This window comes from Ursus maritimus, unplaced genomic scaffold (assembly GCF_017311325.1).
Source record: "Ursus maritimus isolate PB19 unplaced genomic scaffold, ASM1731132v1 scaffold_20, whole genome shotgun sequence".
NCBI classification, from domain to species: domain Eukaryota; kingdom Metazoa; phylum Chordata; class Mammalia; order Carnivora; family Ursidae; genus Ursus; species Ursus maritimus.
The window spans coordinates 46,874,423-46,891,779 of record NW_024424453.1 but is presented as its reverse complement, the minus strand read 5'-3'; the positions used below and the strand labels follow the sequence as shown (position 1 = coordinate 46,891,779).

The 17,357-nt window shown below is 51.1% G+C and overlaps 1 protein-coding gene across 1 annotated transcript in view; it reads left to right on the top strand.

The window, feature by feature from the left end:
• The window catches only part of GASK1A (golgi associated kinase 1A), a 55,599-nt gene that overhangs the window by 34,904 nt on the left and 3,338 nt on the right, over positions 1–17,357 (top strand). The window contains exon 2 of the mRNA XM_040636904.1: positions 250–1,545. Within this exon, the coding sequence (XP_040492838.1) occupies positions 250–1,545 (1,296 nt within the window). The remainder of the gene's footprint in view (positions 1–249; positions 1,546–17,357) is intronic.

The window sequence follows — 17,357 nt, the reverse complement described above, 5'->3', positions numbered from 1 at the left end:
ATTCAAGGGCGAGAAGCCGGGGTCCGACTGCAGGCATCAGCGAAGGCTACCCTGGGAGGCAAAGCGAGCTCCGAGCGGGAGCGCCCCTGGCTGTGGTTGCTCGTTCCTCCCTTGAAGGCAGCGAGGTGTACTCCGCCATCTCTTCCCTCTTCATATACGCAAGATGTTCATTCACTGTCCCTGTTGTTTTGTGGATTGGGTCTGACATTTCCCCAGGTCTCAAACTGTCTTTTTCTGTCCATCCCTCAGGCGTCTTGGCTCTGGAGAAAGCTGCGTGGCAAGAGGCGGTTGGTGATGGCATTCTGCCTCTTGATGACTCTGTCTGTGGTGACTGTCACCCGGTTCCCCCCACAGCATCCAGCTACTGGCCCAGACCTTGGTCCCATGGAGCCCCAGGAGGTCACTGGAGCCCCTGGCCCCCACAGCCGGCAGGGTCTGAGCTCCAGCTGGAGGCAGCGGGCAAGAGACCTAGGGTTCTGGAGAGGCTGGGCCTTGCCTAGGAATCCCATCCCGGTGTGTGCTGAGGGGCAAGGGCACAGAGGGACAGTGGACAGAAGCAGCAAGTCCCTGGGAGAGGACAGCAGGCATCCAGGGAGGGTCAGGAGGGACATTACTTTGGCCTCTCTAGGAGATTTGAGACTCACTACCTCACGTCTTGTGCTCCTGAGGGACGGTGAGGTCAGGGGTCCAGTAGGCAAAGACTTGGGTCCCCCCTGGCATGAGGATCCCATCAGAGAGGCACAGAATGAGACCGGCACCCTGGTCGGCCCTGTCACAGGACGTGGCATGACCGCTTTACAGGCTTGGAGAGCTGCTGCTGGACTAACCCTCCGGCCCCACCCAGTGGAAGGCAGGAATGTGCCAGGAGCTAGGAACGGAGCCGTGACTGGTAGGCGACAAGCAGGGAATCCCACCCCAGCTACAGGGGCTCGTCGGTGGCCGGGCTCTGTCGAGGAGCTGCAAAGATCTGTCTGGTGTGGTGCCGAGACCCCTGAGCTGTTGAGCAGCTTGAGGACCGGTGGGCAGGTTCCCCCGTGGCTCACAGAGCATGATGTGCAAATGCTCCAGCTGTTGGCCCAGGGGGAGGTGGTGGCCAAAGCCAGGGTCCCTGGCCATGGGCAAGTGCTGCAGGTTGGCTTCTCCAGTGAGGGTGACCTTCAGAACATATCTTCTGGGCTCAGCCATCTCTGCTCCCAGGGGCTCTGCGGCCTGATCAAGAGGCCTGGGGACCTGTCTGAGGTCCTGTCCTTCCATGTGGACCGTGTGCTGGGGCTGCGCCGGAGCCTCCCTGCTGTGGCCCGGAACTTCCAGAGCTCCCTGCTGCCCTACCGATACACGGATGGTAGCACCAGGCCCGTCATCTGGTGGGCGCCTGACGTGCAGCACCTCGGTGACCCAGACGATGACCAGAACTCTCTGTCCTTGGGCTGGCTGCAGTACCAGGCCTTGTTGGCTCATGGCTGCAGCTGGCCAAGCCAGGCCCCCTGCCTGGGCATCCACCACACTGAATGGGCACGCCTGGCGCTCTTCGACTTCCTGCTGCAGGTGCGTGGGGCTGGACAAGGCGAGGGTGGAGAGCAGTGGAAGTGTGGGATTTGGGATCCATCGAGAATTGTCCTCCTGAGGATGGGTGGCAACTCCCCCCCCCCAATCCTTGTCTTTTGACCACCAAGCACCTGTTTTTATTATTTTTCTGCCTCGGTGTTTATTCATCCAGTGGTGTGCTGGAATCAGCTCACATGGGCTCATAAGAGCCGATTCCCAGAGTTTTCAGGAATTTTGTGACCCGGTTGAGAAACACAGGCATTATTAAAAATGAGATAATATCAACTAATACTATAATAAGTTATATTAGAAGAAAGATAAAAAATACTCAGAACTCATTAATTCCTAATGATTTCACTATATTTTACTGTTACCTGTACTTTTTAGGTTATTTGCATCTGTATAGTAAGTCTTATGTAACGGGGAGCTACTGCACGTCTCCTGTCAGCTCGGTCTTCAGTCATGCTGGTTGCTGGAAATTGGCGGGGTGGGGGGGCCGTATTTACACCATGGGAGTCAGCAAGTGCTGCAGGTCAGGACTCTCCACTACTTCTGAGAGCTAGTTGTTAAACATTTATCAGCACATCGCTGTTGATAACATCATGTCCTTGAATCAACAAGGATTCCAGATGGTTACCTAGTTTAAAAAAGAAAGTACATGTGGAGAGAGGGAGAGACACATGAGGATAAAGGGATGATTCTTGGGCACTGAAGAATGAGAAAGAACTCCAGCCTCAAGGTCATCTGAGGTCCCTGCTCTGCCAGAAGTTAACCCTGGAATTTCTGGGACCCTAGGGAAGGATTGGGCAGTCAGGGCACAGGGTTAACGGGGGGGACTGCAGGCACTGGCTAGCCGTTTACAAACCGTAAATAGTGTGGCTGTTCTCGGGCCTGTGCATTGGATGTCAGCTGTGGAGACACATGTGTGGAAATGTGTCCAGAAATTAAGACCAAAAAAAGTAAAAAGCTCAAAATAGGCGGATTTGTGTACTAAATGCCAACTGAGCCAGCCACCATTTCTGTAGGGATGCCTGTTGAGGAAAGACACCAACATGAGCCAACTGGGGTGAGTGGATGAACCACAGGACAGGGTTCAGGCAGCCACGGGCTGATATACTGTATTTGGTCCATACAGGGTTGGGTCACAATGTGTTTTTAGAAAATTCTTAGATAACATGGAATACTTTGGAGATTTCCCATAAAAATCCAGCTTCCTTTGAAACACTGGCTGGTTTAGTAACATTGGGCATCCATTCCCAGATGGCAGTAATCAGCCTGAGCTGAGGAGCGATGCCTGCTTCAGAGGCTGCCTTGCCTGACTTTTGGGCGTAGGCCCTACCTCCTTATTTTCTAACATCCGCCTAGTGCCGCACCCCCAGAACCGTGAATGCCACCTGTCAGCCGGTGGATGTTTGTTTCCAGTCAGTGGGCTAGCTGGTCTCCTGAGGTACTTCCAGCTCCTCCAGTCTATGTCCGCAAAGGCTGCTTTGTGGAAAGAGGAGTGCGGAGCCTAGTGGTCACATGGGCTCTGGCATCAGACAGACCTGGGCTTGAACCCCCCGCTCCCAGACCCCTTCCTGCTGTATGACCCTGAGCAGATCCTGTGCCTCTTGGAGAGTCACTGTTCTTACATCTAAAATGTGACTGGATATCCTGACCTCACCCCCTTGGGTCTGACCATTATAATATGCGGTAGTTTCTAAATGCCAGCACCTGCACCTGTGGGCTTGCCCTGGGTGACATGTGACAGGCTAGATGCTGGGGCGCTAACACTCTCCAGGTAGTGTGACCAACCACCCAGGTTGGGAAGGAGGAGTTGCTCAGACCGCAGGACCTGTAGTCCTGGGCAAACAGGGAAGGCCGGTTATCTGCTTCCGGGAGCAGCCTCTGGTGACTGACGGGAGCCGGGGTATAAAAGCCCCGGCTCCCTGGCTGGGGTAGCTCTGCAGTGCGTGGTCTACCTGTCTCGCAGAGTCCCTTACCAGGATGGAGCCCTGATTACTCACAGTGGTCATTGCTCACCCTCTGTGTCCCACGTCTCTGCTTCCTGCTTGTGTTTTTGGATTAGCTTGCAAAAAACAAAAAAAACACTGCTTTTGCTTAAATCTTTGTCTCAGGGTCTGTCTCTGGGGGAGCCTGGCCCATGTCAGATGATAACAGGGACCTTGTGTGGTTTCTGCATGCAAGACTGTTCGCGTCATACAGTGCCTGGAGGGTAGCTCGTGTACGATAATAAGCAGGCGTAGTCCCCGAAACTTTATAGAAATTAACTCATCCAATCCTCATAGCAACCTTACAAGTGAGATACTATATTTATCCCTATTTTAAAGTTGAGAAATTAAGGTCCAGAGAGGTTAAATTACTTGCCCAAGGTCATCGCTGCTGGACCAGAGACAAAGCCTGTATGGTCTGACTCCAGAGCTCACCCTCTTAATCACAGAGTTACTATTCAGCTGGTCATGAATGAGTCAGGAAAAGGGGGCTCTTGCAGGAGTTCCCTTGGAGCCTCGAGATTGGAGGCACCTCCTTGCAAAGCCCCAGTCCAGCTGATGTGCACACAGCAGTTTTCTGCTCCACACAGAGCTCCCCTGTCCATCTCCCAGAGTTGCTGTGTGGGACCCTTCCTCAGCTGCCAGGCCCTGTTGTGGGGACGGAAGCCTCAGCAGCCGAGGCACACGCAGGCTGGGTGTGTGGTCAGACACTGGTTGGCTGGCCTTGTGCCACCTCTTCCTTGGTTTGCTGAACACCAGTCAAGTCAAACACCCCGTCTGGCTGGTGCTGCCTTCCTAGAAGCCACTAGCAAGTCAGAGGCGAGGTTTCAGGATGTGGGTTTCCCAGCACAGGATCCCGAGGTGCCTTCTGACTGGGAACTGAGTACTCACTCCATATACAGCCCACTGTGTGGGACGCTTGCTCGTTTGTTTTGTGTTATCCAGTATAAACCCTTGCTTTTTCGTGTTTGTGTATCAGAAATACCATTTCCCCAACACAAAATACAGAAGCACCACACACATACACATTCCTTGTACTCCCCACAAATCATGCCCGTGCTTTGCAAATCCCCTCTAACACCTTGTATTAGTTAGTGATGGCTGAAATGCTAACAAACCTCTCCAAAACTCCATGGTTTAAAATACCAGCTCTTTATTTCTTGCTCCAGGGTCTGTGGGTCAGTTGGACTCAACTGAGCTTAGCTCCAAGCTGTGGTTTGGATTCAGGTCTGCTTGCCTTCTCATTCTGGAGCCCAGGCTGAAGGGGCAGCAGTACCTGGGGCAAACTCTTCTCATGGGACATGGAGAAGCCCAAGAACTCAACCAAACTGCTAACGCACATTTAAGGCCTCCACCGATGTCACTTTTGCTAGTGCTCCACTGACCAAAGCAAGTCAGCATTAGGGAAGGGAAGTACAGTCTGCTCAGACTGGAAGGGGGAGAGGAGCAAATCTTTGTTGGACAATAATGAAATCAGTTACCTACACCCAAACACACACGTTGCACACTTATACACGAACCTTCTGTGCCCCCGTATGCCACAGCCAGCCACACACGCACACCGTTCGCCTGAACCATATGCCCACGTGTACTCCATATGATGCCCAACACTGCTGTGGGCAAGTGGAGCTCAGTCCTGCTGAGACCATCGAGAGGGTGTGTAGAACATACACCAGAGTTGTCTCACCTGAGGGCCAACGCTGGGTTATTTACCCACTAGCTCCCAACCGCCAGTGACTGAGACTGCTCGGGAGGGCATTGACCTCCCGGCACTTGTAGCCCGGCCCGTGTGCTGGCCAGCCAAACCAGATCCTTCAGCCAGAAAGGGGCTAGGGCAGAGAGCTGCAGCACCTGTTGTAGAGAACCATAGGTATGCACGCGAATCATGGGTGCCAGGGGAACAGGGTGGGATACTAACCGCATCGGCAACTCCTACTGAGTAAGTCGAGAGCAGGTTTCGGCAGGCCGGTATGACCAGGACAGCGTTTGCCGTCAATACGCTGGTTTCTCTACGAAAGATAAAGTACTAATTGTGAGTACGTACCATCCCACCCAATCCAGGCTGCGTCACAGGAAGAAGTAGGACCAAGAGCGAGTCCCCCACTTCTGAAGAGATCAGTGAGAAGCTGGTTCTACTCAGGTGGACAGAATGGGTGGGAGAGTATGTATGTGTGTTTGTTGGGTGGGGCTCACAAAACTCTGCTCAGTGTCTGGGTCCACTTGCAACCACGGTTGCATTCACTCTGGTAAAAGGTAGAAAGTCTTTCTCTTGGGATGGTGATGATGGCACAGCCCAGCCACGGTCAGAAAGAGCTAATGACCATCACATTCACTGAAAGCCAAATCCAAGCTGAGAGGAGTTGTGCCTGGGACCCAAGGGGGCCTTCAACCCAGAGGCCAGAGTGAGGGCAGGAAGTGCTGGGGGGGTGGGCACATTTCTATTTTTTCTCTTCTATTTTATTTTATTTTTTTAAGATTTTTATTTATTTGACAGAGAGACAGCCAGCGAGAGAAGGAACACAAGCAGGGGGAGTGGGAGAGGAAGAAACAGGCTCCCAGTGGAGCAGGGAGCCCGATGTGGGGCTCAGTCCCAGGACCCTGGGATCACGCCCCAAGCCGAAGGCAGGCGCTTAACGACTGAGCCACCCAGGCGCCCCAGTATATTTTCTCTTTTAAAGGGGCTCTTTTCTCACACCATGCTTCCTTTTAGAGGGCGTGTCATTGGCTAGATGGTGGGTGAGATGTGAAGATTTCAGACAGACTGGGAGTTGGTAATGTTGGCTCATGGAAGTCTTTCTGCAACTTCTGCTTACAAAGGGCCTTGACATCCCCGAGAGTTGAGATCCCAGGAAGCCTCACCTGCCACCATCCTGGCCCAGATCATCGTCTTTTCTTACCTGGACTAACACAACAGCCCCCAGATGTGTCTCCCTGCCTCCACGTATGTCCCCTCCAATCCAGTCTCCTTACAGAAGACTTCCCCCAGGCAGACCCTGAGTCCAGGATTCCAGTGAGGTGGTTGATCTGGGGGGATGATCTCAGGAAACACCTGAAGGGAGGTAGGAAGTGAGATGGGAGGGCAGATAGCCAATAAAGGGCATGATAGCAGGCAGGTCACCACGTGGGTGACTGGGGCTTAGTTCCACAGGAAAATTTCTGAGAAATGGCATAAAATACATGCTCAGAATCAGCCTACCAAGAGATAAGGGACTCAGGTATTTATAGCTAAATATTCCATCAATCTTTGGTTGAGGGCTGCTCCTAGAGGGATGGATTCCCTGGAATTTGGAGAAAGCCTCCACACAAAGCCATATAGCAACTGGGAGTTGGAGAGTGAGCTCTGAAGTTCATAGAGATGTGTTCAAACACAGAGAGCACGCTTCTTCTATGATCTTAAATCAGATCGTGTCACACTTCCCCATTAAAATAAGGTAAGGCCTTCTCAGTGCCCTCAATATCAGGTTCTTCAACGGCCCATGTTCTTTGAGGATCTTCAAGGATCTGTCCCCAGCCCCATCTCTTGGCACCTGGCCTTGGTCAGTTTCAAACACACCCGGCTCCTTCTGGTGCAGGACCTCTTGCTTGGACTTGCTTCTGACTCCTCCTCCCCAGGCTTTAGCTCTCCAGACCACCCCTCATTGTTAATTCTCTTTCTCTTTCATCGCATCCTGTCTACTCCCTTTCTGATTCCCAGCACAGTATGTAAATATTTTATTTGTTCATGTATTTATCATATGTATCTGTCTCTGTTCTCTTCATCACCACATCCTTAGCACCTAGCGCAGAGCCAAGCTCTTGGTTCAGTCCTAGATAAGCACTTGTTGAATGAATGAATGAGTGGTGAATGAACTTCCAGGGTCTCTGTATGATTTCCTGTCTAGGTGTTGCTGTGTTTTGCTTCCTCAAACACCACTTCTTCCTCTAGACCGAAAAGAATCCCAAGGCTTTCTACATAGGCCTTTCTTAGAGGGTCCAGAATAGAATCACAAAGGTAGAAAACAACTTTTGTCTTGCTCCTGTCTCTGGCTGTTAATTAACTTACACTTCCAGGACAGATGACAATGTCCTTGACTACTGTTTCAGCACCTTGCATGTGCTAATTCATAAAAGCCCTTGTAGGAAGTAAATATTCTTAGCTTCATTCTACACATGGGGAAACTGAGATTTAAAAGAGCTAAGGAACTTGCCCATGGTCACAGCCTTGTTTCATCCAGTGCAGTCTGGCCACAGAGTGCAATGTCTTGCCCTCTTTGCTATACCTAGCTGGCTCTAGAAAAAGTATTTATTGAGTTTTTTCTTGGTGGGACGGGCCCATTTCCTTCCCAAGGAGCCTGTTTTCAGTTATTTGTGATCCTACGTGCGTTCCTTATTTTGAGTCCAAATCTATGTGTATCTCCTCTGGTTTAGTCTTCCTGGGACATCAGGTGTTCTGTCCGTTAGAGAGGATCTCAGATCTGTCATCACTGCCGACCTTTCAGGCTTCCAACCAGAGACATGACATATCAGAGTAGCTACCATTTATGAAATACCTACACCTTTCTGGCAATGTCTGACCCAAACCACACACACGAACGTCTTTAAGTCCTACAACAGACCCAAGAGATGGAAGCTGTGTTCCTCCCCATTTCACAGACGGTGTAGCCAACTGTGGAGGACTGAAACACCTGCCTGGACACGGGTGTTTAAAGAGTGACATTGAGTATCTTTACACATATTTAAAAGCAGGACCTCAATCAGGGTGAGGTGTGAGGGACAGACTTCTAAGATGATCCCCACAGTTCCCACCCCATTGGCATTAACTCCTGCCCTTCAGTATGGGTGAGACCTGCAAATATGATGGACTAGCACTCCAATGATTAGATTACCAATCACTTAACTTTGAGTTGATCAAAAGGAAGATTATCCTGGATGGGTCTGACCTAATCAGGGGAATCTTTCAAAGGAGATGCGGTAATCTAAAGAATTTCCTGCTGCCTTCAGAAAGCAAACAGCCATGCCATGAACTACCTGGCGGAAGGGGAGGCCTCTAGGAGGACCCTGACCCCGGGACCTAGTCTTACAACCACAGGGAGTGGTTTCTGCCAACAACCTTGAGGAGCTTAGGGGATGACCCTAAGTTACAATGAGAGGCGGCTCTCGGCTGACACCTGGAGTTCAACCTGGTGAGACCCTGAGTGGAGAACGCGACAAAAATGTGATGGACTCCTGACCCACAGAAACCATGACATAATAAATGGGTTCTTTGAAGCCGCTAAGCCCCTGGTGATTTGCAATGCAGAAATAGAAAACGAATTTATGAGCCCAAGGTGCAAACATTTTAAGGATGGTCAGCACCTGTCCTGCATGACCTCCCTCAGTTTTTTCAGCCCCACCTTAGTCCTGTCTCTGTTCGGATTTTTTAAACTTATTTTTTCTTTAATTGCGTGTTCATAATCTTTGCCCCATTTTCTTTTGGGTTGTTGGTCTTTTTCTTAATGATTTTAAGAGCTTTTTATAGATGAAGGCAATTAGTCTTTCTTTTTACTGTATTGTAATATTTCAGGTTCAGTTGTCATCAAACTTTGTTTATAGCCTTTCTGCTATGCAGAAATTTTTTAAATGTTATGTTGTTAAAATTAGCAAGCTTTTCTTTGATGACTTCTAGGTTGGTGTACATTTTAAAAGGCCATCCTCACTTCAGGGGTATTTTTAAAAGTCTCCCATGTGTTTTCATCTATCTTTGATCCATCTGGAAGTTATTTTGGAGCAAGAGATAAGATGCAAAACAACGATTTTTTTTTTCAGATGGCAACCCAAATGTCTCAGCACATTTGTTGAATAATCAACCTTTTCCCCAATCTGAAGTGTTGCCTTTACATATAGCCAATTTCCATATGTATGTAGGTCTATTTCTGGATTCTTTTCCATCCCAGTAAAGGTTCTGTCTATTTATGTGCCAGAATCACAATTTTAATTGCTGTGCTTTATGTTTTATGTTGATAACTAGTAGGGCTTGGTCTTCCTCATTGCTCTTTCTTAGAAGTTTGCTGACAGTCTTGCATACTATTCTCATAAGACATATAGAGTCAGCTTGTCACTCCTTCTCCTTCCCAAGTCCTTTTGGGATTTTATTGCGATCAAATTAAATTTGTGTGGACTATAGAGAGAATTTACATCCTGAAATATGAAGTCATTCTAGCCAAGAATTGGATATTATTGGTTCCCAACCCACTCTGGACCTTCCCAGGCATAATCTGAAACTGGCCCCTACACGCAGAGGGCAGTGCGAGACTGAAGAAAGAGACTGACTGCTCCAGGTTGGTAGGTGGTAGGTTTAATAAACAAAGAGAACTGATATCCAAGGCTTGTCTTGGCCAGCAGCAAGACAGTGGATCTCTGCACCCACCTACCAGATCTTAGAAGTTTATAAAGAGGCCTTAACTGGGTTCAGTCAACTGCTCCAGGTTGGTAGGTGGTAGGTTTAATAAACAAAGAGAACTGATATCCAAGGCTTGTCTTGGCCAGCAGCAAGACAGTGGATCTCTGCACCCACCTACCAGATCTTAGAAGTTTATAAAGAGGCCTTAACTGGGTTCAGTCACATATACTGTGCAGATGTTCTCAACACCACATCACCATCTCAAGACTGTGACCTTGGAGCAGCCTCTGGGAGTAGGAAAGGCCAGCAGAACCCACATTCCAAGGGCTAGGGAAGGGGCGAGAGGCCTCCAAGTGCCCAGGTCCAGCTCTTGGGTCAACCAGCAGTCACGTCTTTTCAATGACATTCCCCAGCAGATATGTGTCTCCACTTATTCACGTTCCTCAGAAGCATCTTGATGCCTTCTTCACTTTCATGTGGGGTTATTCCCAAGTAGTTCATCTTCCTGTGACCATTGAAAACGGGATCTTTTCTTCCATTATATGTTCTGGCCAGTAGCGCCCAGTCTGAGTGAAGGCTATTATTTCTGTGTATTAATGTGGTCACTGGGCACATGCTAACTTTGTGTTGCTTCTAACAGTTGCTCAGGGTTATATATCCTCTGGGTTATACCAGCGTTTCATCTGTAATGAATGCACTTGGTCTTCTCATTGCCTCTCCCCTCATTACATTTGCTGGCGGCTCCAGGGCAATGGGAAATATGAATGGGCTGAGGGACACGCATTGTTGCTACAGATTTGGGACGGCTTCTGCTACTTCGCCATTAAACATCATACTAGTTTTTGACTGACGATATAATGAGAAACTATTCATAATTCTTGCTTTATTAAGAATTTCTCTTGTCAGGAATGGAGGCAAAATTTTATGAAATGTCTTTCAAGTATCTGTGGGAGAGGTCACAGTATTTGCCCTCTAATGTGTGGGGACTCTTGCGGAAGGTGTTCCAATGGTGACTCATCCTAGCTTTCTCGGTTGGAGACTTTTTGCTGTGCTGGATTTATGTTTTCATGGCTGTGGTTTCTGTGCTGATGTTAAAATCTTAGACCGATCTACAGATGTGTTTTGAGATAAGATCTAGCTCTTCCCAGTGCATCTCCTCCAAGCCCAGTAGCCAGTCTGTTCACCCGAATCCTAAACGGGCCACATCTTCTGGCCTCAGGCTTGGGGCAGATGCGGCGTCCAGATGTTCCTCCCCGAAGCCTCCAGGAAGATTGTCCTTTGTCAGGATGTATCGGGAACACTCCAGGGTGAGTCCTCAGAGGAAAGTGGAAGCAGTGCCCGTTAACCCACTCCTCTCCCACTCTGACCTCCCCAAAGTAGCCTCAAGAATTCTCTCACCGCCAGTTGGTCGGGGCGGGACCAGACCATTGCCCTCTCTGGAGAGAGATGCTGCCACCCTGTGGCAGTCTGGTCCCCAGGCAGCGAGTCGACCCTGACAAGAGCCACCCTTTCCACCCAGAAGGACCCAGGCCTGTGATTGCTCCCAGCTTGGGAGAAGGTCCCTGATCGGGGGCATGCGCCTCCAGGGACAGCAGGTGGCCCTTCTAGAATCCACCAGACCCAGATCAGGCATTGGCTGAGGAACCTGTCTTGGCCCAGGAGCCTGATGGGTCAGTTAGAGGATTCTGGCCACCCTTCCTATCCTGGGCTGCCCGCCCCTCAGACCTCTCCTCTCCCACAGCTGGACCTGCTGTCCCTCCTTGGCAGACTGCAGTGTCTTGTCTCACCCAGATGTCCTGTGTGGGGGCCACCAAGCCAGGCCTCCCCTGCGATACTTCTGGTGTTGGCATCCCGGGCAGGGAGGTAGACTTCGAGTGATCACAGTCTCCGTGCTGTCAGCCAGCCACGCCCTGCTCACTCGTTCTTTCACTCAGAAGAGCCTCAACGAAGTCTCTGGTTGTGCTAAACAAGTGCGGGGCGCTGGGCCCAGACCGAGCCAGCTCGTCATCTTCGCCAGCAGGGAGCTCGGTAACTCGGGCCACAAAACACGGGTGACACCACCCCCTGACTGGTCAGAGCCAGACTGCTCGGGTTTGACCACCTCCTTGCTGTGGGATCTTCGGCACATGACCCAGTCTCTGTGACTCAGTTTCCACATCTTTGAAGGGGGGATAATAATGGTATTTCCCTCTTGGCTACCAGGAGGGAGTAAACGGGTTGTCGTGTGTAAGGCACCGAGGGGGCTTTACAACGGCTTCAGTGAAAGTGAACAAAAACTTCAGTCCACATCATGACCATGCAACGTTGCAGGGTGGATCAGAAAAGCAAAACTGCAAAAGTTTATCATTTTTTCTTGGTGACTGCTCATTTTTTCCAAAAGGAAAAAAAATCAAATCCCGAAGGAATGTGGGAATGAAACTTAATCTTGGTCTCGTTCGGCTGCTAGCCTGCTGCTGTTGAAACTGAATTTCTCTTCGGTGGAAAAAAATAAGCAGACGGTGTGGCAAAATAATCAAACTGACAACCGGGCCTGGCCAGGCCCTTCCTGTTCAACATTCAAATGGGTATAGAGTTTGAGAAGCCAGGAGTATTGGATGGGCCAATATTCCATGTGGCTTCCTCTGGAAATAGATGGCGCTGCAAATTGAGATCTGCACAGAATGGCCGGGAGACGGGGTTGGGAAGGGTTTGGCAGGAGGAAGGGGGCTTGGCTGGCTGGGCGTCGGGCATAATGTGAAATCCAGAGCAGTTACCACGTGTCAGTCTTGCCAGAACTACCCTGGCATTCACTCTCCTGGCCAGAGAGAACCCAGCAGGTGGTGTCTGTCGCCCAGATCTGTCCAGAAACGAGGCATACCCACAAGAAGAGAGTGGCTACCCTGTTGTAACACTCACTTTATTTCAGACTCTGGTTCTCTGACCTGTAGCACCGGGTGAGGCTGGGGCTTCCTGGTGTGTGTGGGGGCGGGGGAACCCCTGAGATTCCTGGAGGTTTTTGGGCCTGTCGCTCCCAGGGCAGACACAACAGAAGGCCCTTCCACAACAACCACCCCCTGCCTCGCATGTATCGTTATCCTGTGTGGGCCTCAGCACAGTCCCATGGGAGGGGAGTGTCACTGCCCCATTTCGTTGATGAGAAAACTGAGGGGTATCGAGCTTAAATAACTTCGTCAGGTCATATAGCTAGGACATAGTGGAGGGGGGCATGATACAGGCTTCAAGTGGGTTTAAAACCGGTTGGAAGGCTGAGAGGTCTGGAGGCAAGCTGCAGGGCTCTATCCTCAGCCCTGTCCTGGTCAATGCTTTTATTAGCAGCCTGGGTGAGGGCGTTGCCGCTAAAGTAGACTTTCACACGGAGCCCTGATGTGAGTCACCTGCCCATTCCTGGGTCTCGGGATCATCGCATCGCCATCTTCCACTGGCCACTCCTGGTCCAGGGATGTGTGTGACCTGACTTGGTCCAGTCAGGCTAAAGGGAAGGTTGTTGGAGGAGAGGTTCCTTTCCCCTCTGTCTCTCTGTTTCTGTTTTTCTAATTTGTCCTCTCCCTCCTCCTGCCCCACCCCTGTCCTCCTTCTCTCTGGACATGAACAAGGAAGCACATACCCACAGTGGCCACCTGCAAGCCTCCAGAGACAAGACTGGGATGTTAAGGTCATGGGTGGTGAGTGGAGAGCAGAAAGAAACCCGAGTCCTTACCATGACAATACGGAGCTGCGGAATCTCCAGGCTGCCCTATCTTGGGACTTGCTGCCACAGATGATCTTCATTTTCCTTATGGTTGAAGCTGTTCTGAATCAGGTTTTTCTGTTACTTGTGGCTGTTGTTATCCAAAGCCCAGGCAGCCAAAGCAATGATGGTCCACGTCAGCGGTCTTGTTAGTGGGCTCACTTCATGCACAGGGCGGTGGTTGCCACCCTGGCCCAGCTGGACCAGTCCTCTGGGCTTTGTGCATTGGTCTCAGTGGCGCCTGTAGGTGTCTCTGGCTCACCACCCCTGGAAATACTACCTAATGTGGCCTCACAGAATTCAGCCTGTTTGGGGCGATGGGTCTGGGCCCGACGTGCGACTTCTCCATGTTGAACTATTGCAAAACAGAACATGTCTGAGACAGTAGTTGGGACCGTGTAACACTCCCATTCCTGGACGTCTAGTTTGGTGAGGTGGATTGAACCATTTTCTTGTTTGTGTTGGAGGAGATCAATTTTGTATTTCTTCAGAACTTATGTGAGTTTTCCTACAAAGGGATATGGAAGTGGAACAAGACCTTTGGCCAGCGCTGAGCTGGGCTGAGGTGATTGGAGGGGGGGGGCTTTGATGAGTACTGCATCCTGGAGGTGACAGATTGTCCCCCTCACCCCCATTTGTGGAGAGAGGTGGCTGCCAGTGGGCAGAGGGAGGCAGGATGGTGGAGCTGGCTCCAGTTGGTCACCATGGCGACCACAGAATAGAGACATGGCCCATACCTGCTGCTGCCTCAGTTGTCATGGAGGATGATGGGCTCTGTGTCTTCTTATTCTTCCCCTTCCTCCTTCATAGTTTTGAAAGCTCTTCTCTAGGTTTAATTAGCAAGGTTGAGACCAAATTAATTAGTCTCGTGAAGAGTAATGATGGAGACCTCATTTGACCTCTGTAACTGGCTCCCCCTTCCTGATCTTCAGGGAGGCAGGGCAGGATAACTCAGAGAGCTGACCTTTGAGCCACGCAGTCCTTGGTTCAAATTCCAGCTATATTACTTTTACATTTGGGTATGTCTGGGGTCAGTGTCCCCATGTGTAAAATGGGATCCTAGCGTCTCCCTTGCACAGCTGCAGTGAGCAGTGAATGAGCTAGGATGGATGGCAGTGATGATGGTGATGTTTTGTTTTGACACCAATTCTCTACCACCAACTGGGTGTCCCACAATGCAATTCAATTCTGACACTGTCTATCTGGAGTCAGTGTCAGATCCCACAAGTTAAGGGGCTCAGTCCTACAAGACTGTCCCACTTCAGATACCAGTCAAAAGTCCTGGGCTACCCACACTTCTGACCAACTGGCCGTAAATCGAGGGTTCTCATGACCCCCTCAGGTTGGATAATTTGCTACAATGGCTCAACAGAGCTCAGGAAAACACTTCACTTACATTGACAGGTGTATTGTAAAGGATATAAATGAACGTCCTGATGAAGAGGTATATCGGGTGAGGTCCAGAAGGGTCCCAAGCACAGGAGCTTATGTCCCTGTGGAGCTGGGATGCGCCACCCTCCTGACACAGGGATGTGTTCACCAACCCGGAAGTGCTCCAAACCTCATTGTTCGAGTTTTTATAACCCAATCTCCAGCTCTCCTACCCTTCCTGGAGGTTGGAGGGTGGGGTAAAAGTTCCTATCCTCTCTTCACTTGTCTTTCTGGTGACCAGCCCCCATTCTGAAGTTATCTGGGCTCCCCTGCATCATCTCATTAGCATAAACACAGAGGTGGTCGAAGGGGCTCATTATGAATCCCTCGGGGAAATGCCAAATGTTTTAGGAGCTCTGCGCCAGGATCAGGGGACAGAGACCAGATATATTTCTTATCATACCACATCATCATCATCTCTGAGGGAGACCGTGTCATTGCTTTATGAGATTAAAATGGCCACCGCATTTGCCGTAAGCCTGTGGCTGTTCTGCGTCCTCACCACCACCACGGGGGAGGGAGGTGCCCCAGATCTTGCCAGAGCTGAACCGTGTGGTAGAGCAGAATCACAGAAGGTTCCCAAGGACTGAGAGAGGAAGCAGACCCTTTCGTTCTGTGGGGTTCATCACCAGCTTAGTGCCGTCTGGCTTCCTGCTTCCTCTCCCTGACTCACTCACCTCCACCCTGACTCTGTCCCCTCTGTCCCCTTGGTCTGGATGGTTGCCCCAACCAGAGTATGTTACCTGGAGCTGATTTCTAGATTCCCGGGCTGGCACCTGCCTCTCCAGTGGTGTTCCCAGGCTTCCTAAATTCGACTAGCCATGGGGACCTGGGTCTCTGTTCTGGGTCCTGCACACACCAGGCTCTTTCAGGAACTGAATTCCCTTTGCGTCCTGAGAGTTAGCACCTGTGTGATTCATCATCCTCGTTGGTAGAGCCTAGGGGTCCCTGAGCCTTCCCTCTCCTGTGACCCTGACAGCACCTGGGGATTTAAGATGACTCACACCCTGGGTCCCACAACCCGAGAGGATCTGGAAACCTTCCTAGGATTTGGGCAAATCCCAGGCAGCTGACTGCTGCTTCACATGCCTCGATTTGCCCCACACCAAACCTGAACTCAAAACTCAGCCCCTTTCCCCAAGGCCAGCCAGCATTTCACAAGGGTGGCCACTGCGCTGGAGGATGGAGGGGTCACGGAGGGCACATCTCACACCCTCAGCCTCCTGCTGCTCCCTGCTTCACTTCTCTCTTCCTCTCCTCTCTCTCCTCCTCCTCCCACAGCAACAAATGGATTTTTCCTCTTGTCCCAAGCAAAGCAAGTCCTCCCACACCCAGACCTCTGGAGATCTCACCTTCTGTCGTTAGCACTCATCAAGGTATTGTATCAAACCGGATTTCCTTCCTACGAGGAAAAAGGGTGCATCTCCTCCAGCTCGCCCACCCTGTGACAGCACTGCCTGCTGCCCCCAACCTCACCCTCTCATCCACTTCCTAGCACATCCCAACCTTTTCCACACCACCTCCCCCTTCAACCTATTCCTTCCTGCCTTTCTCCCTCCAGCAAGACCCTCTAACATCGCCCATCCCAGAGGGCTCTGCCACTTCTGTTTTTAGGCCTCTCCGTTCTGGACCTCTTTGCCTTTGCCGCCTACGGCACATAACCTCCTCACGTACGTAGGTCGGGGCTGGGGCGGATCCATGTTTCTATTTAATTCCTGACTCGCAGGCTGTAGCTCCTTCCTTCCGAAGAAAGCTCCTGGAAGCAGGTGAGTGGGGTATGTTATTATGAGAATCCTAGGACATTCTAAAATGTCATGTATGTCATCTACATGTGTGTATGTAGTGGGTGGGAGGCAGAGCTCCCCAGAATTGACCCCACACCATGCTTGAGAACTCCCGCTGGAGGCACCCAGTGGAAAACGAGCCTGTGAGGGGAATGCCCTCCCCCCTCCCTGACTTCGAGTCAGGCCTCGCCGCAGGTGGAAGAGCGGTCCGCTCAGGAGCTGTCTAGACGCTCATTAAAGCACGTTTAGTGCCAAAGAGGGGAGGAATCCCTGCTTAAAGAAAAAGCGGAGTCCTGTGTGGATTGCCCGGGTGGACAGAGGGTCAGCACGGGGAGGCCCGGTGGCCTCGGGCCAGGGTTCGGGGCAGCGCCGTAGATGAAGCCGTGGGTACCGGTGGGAATCCGGGTATGGTATCGCACCTCGGTGCTGGCCCGAGGCGGGAGCCCCAGCTCCTGGCGGGCAGGGCGGGCTGGCTGGAGGAGCGGCGCAGAAGCTCCCTCTCTGGCTGAGGCCCCAACAGC